Source organism: Alligator sinensis, unplaced genomic scaffold, assembly GCF_000455745.1.
Source record: "Alligator sinensis unplaced genomic scaffold, ASM45574v1 scaffold1639_1, whole genome shotgun sequence".
In the NCBI taxonomy this organism is placed as follows: domain Eukaryota; kingdom Metazoa; phylum Chordata; order Crocodylia; family Alligatoridae; genus Alligator; species Alligator sinensis.
The window spans coordinates 88,293-94,506 of NW_005843315.1; the positions used below are offsets into that span (position 1 = coordinate 88,293).

The following is a 6,214-nucleotide window of genomic DNA, read 5'->3' on the forward strand; positions in this document are numbered from 1 at the left end:
CCTTCTCCCTCGATCTGGAAGGAAGGTGGTGGTGCTGGCCCCTCCGGGCATGTTGTGTTATGCTGTGCAGGTTGTGTGTGTGCTGTGTTGCATTGTTGTGCATATTGCATTGTGCAGTGGATTGTGTTGAGTGTGGTGTGCTGTGTGTGTTGTGTTCTGTGCACACTGTAGTATGCTGTGCATGCATGCGTGCATTATGCTGTGTTGCACTGTCATGTGTTGTGTTGAGTGTGCATTGTGCTGTGTGTTACGAGTGTGTGTTGTGTTGTGAGTGTTGGTTGTGCTGTGTGTTGTGCATGCATGATGTGTGCGCATTGTTATGCTGTGCTGCGTTGTGTGTGTTGTGCTGTGTGTGTTGTGGTTGTGCATTGGGTTGTCAGTGTGTTGTGCTGTGTGTGCTATGCTGAGTGTGGTGAGTGTGTTGCATGCACATTGTGTTATGCTCTGTGTGTTGTGTGTGGGCACTGTGGTATGTTATGCTATGTGTTGTGAGTGTGTGTTGTCCTGGGTCGTGTTAGGCTGTGAGTGCGTGCTGCACTCTGTGTGTGTGTTGTGGTTGTGTGTGTTGTACTATGCCGAGTGTGTTACGTCCGCGGTGCGTTACGCTGTGTGTGTTGTGCTGTTGTAAGCATGTGCTGTGGTTGTGTTTGTCGTGCAGCCAGTGTGTGCTGTCAGGGTGTGTCATGCTGTGCCAAATGCGTTGTGTTGAGCGTATGCCTTGCATGCGCGCTGTGTTACGCTGAGCGCAGGGCGTGCTGTGCTTGTGCTCTAGTGCAGCATGTGCGTGCGTCCGTATCGGTGTGTGTGTGCGCGCGCGCGCATGCGTGTGTGTGTGTGTCCCCTGTCCCGGACCCTGCCTCTTCTCGGGAAACGAAACGGGCGGGCTGGGGTGGGCGGGGCTGGGGCTGGGGTAGGGACGGTCCCGCCCGGCTGCGCGCCCCAGCAGTGCCAGCGGGCGGGCGGCGGCGATGGGGGGCGCGGGGCAGTACGGGGTGCCGGGCCGCGGGGCCCAGATGCGGGGCTACGAGCAACTCAAGGACTGCCGCCGCCCCGCGACCACCTCGTCTGGTCTATCTTCAACACGCTCTACATGAACTTCTGCTGCCTCGGCTTCTTCGCGCTCGCCTTCTCCATCAAGGTAGGAGCGGCCCCCACCCCCGGGCCCCGGGCAGGGGCCAGCCCAGCCCAGCCCTCCCCCTGGCCCGCGCTGCTCAGCTGGCAGTGGCCGGGCAAAGTCCGCTGCTTGCTTGGGGCTCCCTTCCTAGACAGCGCCCTGGGGGGAGCCCGGCCCTGGGGCCACCCCGGCGTGTCCCCAAAGCTCCCGGGAGGAGGGAGCAAGGAGGTTCCCCCCTTGTGCTGCCAAGAGGGTCTGCAGGGGTATGGGGTTGTGGGCAGGTAGGGAAGAAACAGCTCCAGATTTGAGCCTCTGAGCCCTAGGAGAGAAGCGGGCTGCACCTAAAAGCATGGGAGGGGGTGAGGAGCTGAACCTCCTCCCCTGCAGATCCCAGGAGTGCCACAGATGAGCCCCTACCCCATCTCCTACCGTGTGACTCTTCCTAAGGGTTTCTTAAGGCAGCATAACCTGTGGGTTGCAACCCCAAAATGGCCGGCAAGAATATCTGAAAGGGTCACAAACAGACTTTAAAACTGGATCAACAAACTTTAAACATGGATTCTCCTTTAAAGGAGAAAAACAGGTGAAACCAGGGCTTTTCCCTTGCTGGCTGGCAGAGTTCCTGCAAGGAGCTGCTTGGGGGGGCCCCCCATGCCTCTCCCTTGGGGCAGGGGGCAATGGGTCAGGGGTGAGGGGCACTGGGTCGGGATGGCCCACCGATGCTTACAAATGGGGCTTGGTACAAAAAAGGTTGAGAACCACTGTCTTAAGGGATACAACAGGTCTCCTGGCACCTGGACAGGCTCCCATCAGTGTCCTTCATCCCTTCTGTGACATGGATGGGATCCAGGTGGGGTCACCCCCATTCAGCGCAGGGGTTTTAGGTCATGACTGAGCTTGCAAGCAAGTGACCAGCAAGTAGAAATGAGTGGTGGTGGCAGGGAGGTTGCAGGGGTGAGGGGTGACAGCATTTGGTCTCCTCTGCAGTAACTAGCTGCCCAGGAGATGAACAGAAAGTCCTCTGTGGTAATACATGTTGCTTCAATCAAGAAAGTTTTCCATGCCTTATCTTTCTTTATGTTTGTACTGCATCTGTTTCCCGTAGACGACTGATGATGTGGAACGCAGACCTCACTCCAAAACCCGCCCCCCTCAGCTTCCCCCCTCCCTCCTGACAGTTCATGCGCATATACTGCTTTCCCCAGCAAGGGACCTCCCCACACCAAGACCAACTTAGATCTGGTCTCTGCGGACAGTGAAACTTTTGCAGCCTCTGAGATGCAGCTGGTCACAACTCAGAAGTTTGATTCAGTGGGAAAGTGTGAAAATCTTTGTTATGGGAGGAGGACCCCCAAACCATAAAACTCTCTCCATCATGACCCCAACCATTTTATCATGGTTTTCCATAACAGAACCACCCTAAACCCACAAGAGTATGAGTAAGTGGAATAGGGAACTTAGAAGCTCTGACAATCCTGGCTTGCATGGGATGTCTTGTGGCAACCAGGCTTCCTGACTGCAGCAAGGAGTTTTACCTACTTTCTACACACAAGCAACTTGTGGGCCTATGCCACTCAGAAACTTTAAACCTTTCTCTGTTTCTAGAGGAGAGCTTAAAGTTTCTGAGTGGGCATAGGCCCACAAATCTTGGCACTACATGTGTAACAATGGATTACTTGGAAGAGCTAAAGAGAAAACAGGGACAGGAGTGATGATCACAGATTTATAACAGGGATTCTGAGGGGGGACACAGCAAGGACTGTGGAAGCCCTGGGGTCCCTGGCACTTGGGAAGACCTCAGGCATGGGCTGACCCAGAGCTGGAGACCCTGAGGCTTGCATAGGTGTCCTGGAGGAGCCTGCATAGCTCAGTCCCAGTGCTCCAAACCCTGGAAGCCTGGGCTCCTAAGCAGCCTGCCAGGAAGCCCAGTAGGTGTCAGCCAGAAATCAGACTGGCAAACCAGTTCAGCAAAGCCAGATTTCCACACACATTTTTGTTTTGACAAGGGAGCGTTTTTCAGCCAAGCCGTATGTCCCCAGAAAATCCACAAGCAGTTCTACTCAGTAGGACCAGAGAATCCCATCCCTTTGTTCCCCTCCCTGAGTCTCAGCCCTGAGATGCACATGGACAGCACCTGGCAACATATTTGCTCTTCTGTGTATTGTATTTTCGTTTATCTTCCTCATTTCCTTCTCTTCTTCCTTCCTTCCTCCTTCTAACCCCCCTCCCACTCCTGAACCCTCACTGCAGGCAAGGGATCGCAAAGTCCTTGGTGACTACAGCGGTGCTGGCAGCTATGGCTCCACTGCCAAGTGCCTCAACATCATGGCCCTGATCCTGAGCCTCCTGTTCTTCATCCTTATCATCATCCTTTTGGCAACGGGTGTCATCGCCTTGGCAAACTTAAGAAATAATGGAGTCTAGCCTCTCCTGCAGCCATGTGGGTAGATCGTAGCTGTTTCACCACCCCACAGGCAGGGCCGTTCCTGCTATAGCTCCCAGAATTTCCATTCCCCATTTCCTGGCTCTGTGTGCTCCCCAGCCACCTTCCTGAGCTGGAGAAGGAGCACCGCTTTCTTTCTGGCCCCACATGCAGCCAGCGTTATTCATCAGAGAAGCTCTCAGCTTTGTATGGGGATCGTGAAGGAAGATCTCTGAATCCTCTGTGGGAACTAACCATCCTGTGCTCTCCATCACCCTTACACTGAGGATAGCGGGCACCGTCTCCATCCAAAACCCATCGTCTGAAGTGCCCTTTGACTAAATGGCTGAAATCACCACCGAGGAGGTGGGGGAGTACTTGAGGACACCTGTTGCCGTGGGGCTGGAGAGTCACAGTTCTGCTTGTGACATTGCTTTGTCCCTCAGTTCCAAGTAGAAGCCTGATATCCAGGCCACTGACCCTCAAATAAAAAGATCCCTTTCTTTCTTGTAAGCTGTTGTGTTCTTTACAGGCAGGCATTTGCAAAAGCCTATGTGGCCTCATGAGCCAGTTTGGAGGAAGCAGTTTGGGGTTTTCAAAGGTCTTTGGGGTCAATCAGGCTAGTATGATTAAGGTGCATTCATTTCTGTAGCCAGCACTACAAGGGAGTGGCCAGCACCACATTTGTCTGTCTTGGTCTCAGCCCGAATGACCAGAGGCCCATCTGCAACTGGGCCAAGTGGGGGCAGCCTTTACCACCAATCAGGAGCATGGTTCAATTAGAGCTGTGGCCAGAAGCCTTGACTGCTCTGCTTCTACCCCTTTCTGGGTGGCCTGTAGCTTTTTCAAAAAGGGTCAGCTAGTCAGGTCAACAGCGCTTCCTACCAGAGGGCTGCAGGCATGCAAGGGGCATAGTGGAAATGGTCAGTTCAGTTGGGGTGACACATGAGACTGTCAGCCAGCTGCAGCCTATATAGCTACAGCAAGGATGCAACTACCCCGGAAGAGTGGAGACACTCAAACAAGTTTGTTTGTTTGTTTTGGGGGGGGGGGGGGTTGTAAAAAGATATGTCATATATATTATATATGGTTATATATATCTACACTCCAAGTATCACTCCACAAAGATAACCTTAACCGGTTACAAAAACCGCACCCGCACAAAGGCCCACTGGCCACCTGAACCCATTACAATATCCGCATCTCGTGCTAAACACACAAGCAACTTCTGGTCTCAGACCAGGCAACCCTTTCCTTCCCACCCTGCTTGTGGGGTCACATACTCAGTTCACTTATCATCCACGTTGCTGTTGCTCCAGCTCCCGCTGGAGGACTTGCTGCTGCTGTCACTATCCTCAGTTCCACTTGTCTGTCACCGTCCCTTTCTTCACACAGTGGGGGGAAGTTGGAAGGGCCTGTGCCACATGTCTCTGTGCCAGGTGGCTTTGGCCGCATCCTCTCCATCCTCCACTACTGATTTCTGGTAGTAGGTCCTGAGTTTGCTCAGAGCCATTTTCACACAGCCTACTACCTCTGTGTCTGTGTGCCTGTACAACAGGAGGTTCTTGGCGCTTCTGACACAGGATGCAAACTGGTCGAAAAGGGGCAATGGGTTCCCCTGATGTTTGGCAAGGTGCCTGTACAGCGCCACTTCTCTGGTTAGCCAGTTGACGCTGGTCACTGCTTTGCAGAGCTGCTTCACCCTTTTCCATGCCTCTTTGGTGCAGGTGCAGAGCCAGAGGAGGTGGTCGATTGTGTTGGTGGAAACAGGTGAACCACAAGACCCAGGCATTCTGCCTAGTTTTGGCATGCATGCACACATGCTGTAGAGGTGGCAGTAGGGTGAAAGGTCCTCAAGCAGGAGACAGAGCAAGCCTATCCTTTTGTTCCCTGTTGCGGGGGATGCCCTTGGGGTTGGACTCTGAAAGTGTGTGTGTATGTAAGGAGCAGGATGTGGGAACCTATAACAAGGGGCATACCTCAGGGAGGAGTCTGTAGAGGAACCAGGGCTGTTGGACACCACCCAAAAATCTCTGGGCTGCAGCAGGATCTAGTAACAGCCCTTTGGCCAGCCATCTAGCTGCTGAATCAGACAGAGTGGGGAGCAACACACAGATTCCTGGCAGGCAGTGAATGCCCTAAGAAAAAGGACCTCCTCATCTCATCAACCAGTGCCCCCAGGACATAAGAGGTTGGTTGTGATCAGGCAGTCAGTGGAGGAAAAAGAAGGGCCTTGGTGAATCTCACCCAAGGAGCCCAATCAATTTCCACACTGCTGGAAGCATTTAATATTCAAATGACCTCATTCATTGCTTACTGTCTAGCAGCCCATGGGTGACTGGTGCCACCTTAGGGGGGGCACGAGCCTCCCCAATGACCAGTCAGTGACCGGGGGGTCCCCCCACGGTCAATCTTGCTGACCAGGCGGGGGTCCCCTGTGGCCGATTGCAAAGCAGCTGCGGTGCTTGCACTGCCCAGACGGCGCTCACAGGGGGGGCACTGGCGTTCCCACCTGCCCCACCTACCCGTTGCCTAAGCAGCTAGGGTGGCCTGTCAAGGGGTGCACTGGCACTCTCTGGGTGCATGTGCACCCCTGTGTGCCCCCTATGTGTCGCCACTGTAGCAGCCTGAAACAGGACTGCCTGTGATGTGTCTACAAGGCCCTAGATGAGGGCCCG

At 54.1% G+C, this 6,214-nt stretch overlaps 1 protein-coding gene across 1 annotated transcript; it reads left to right on the forward strand.

Annotated features, from left to right (window-relative positions):
• The first annotated feature begins 904 nt into the window (after positions 1 to 904).
• LOC102384912 (interferon-induced transmembrane protein 5-like) lies at positions 905 to 4,049 on the forward strand. Its single transcript, XM_006038318.2, is given in 3 exon segments — positions 905 to 1,035; positions 1,038 to 1,138; positions 3,365 to 4,049. Coding segments are annotated over 3 exon segments (342 nt in total). The 5' UTR covers positions 905 to 968; the 3' UTR covers positions 3,539 to 4,049.
• Positions 4,050 to 6,214: the final 2,165 nt, after the last annotated feature.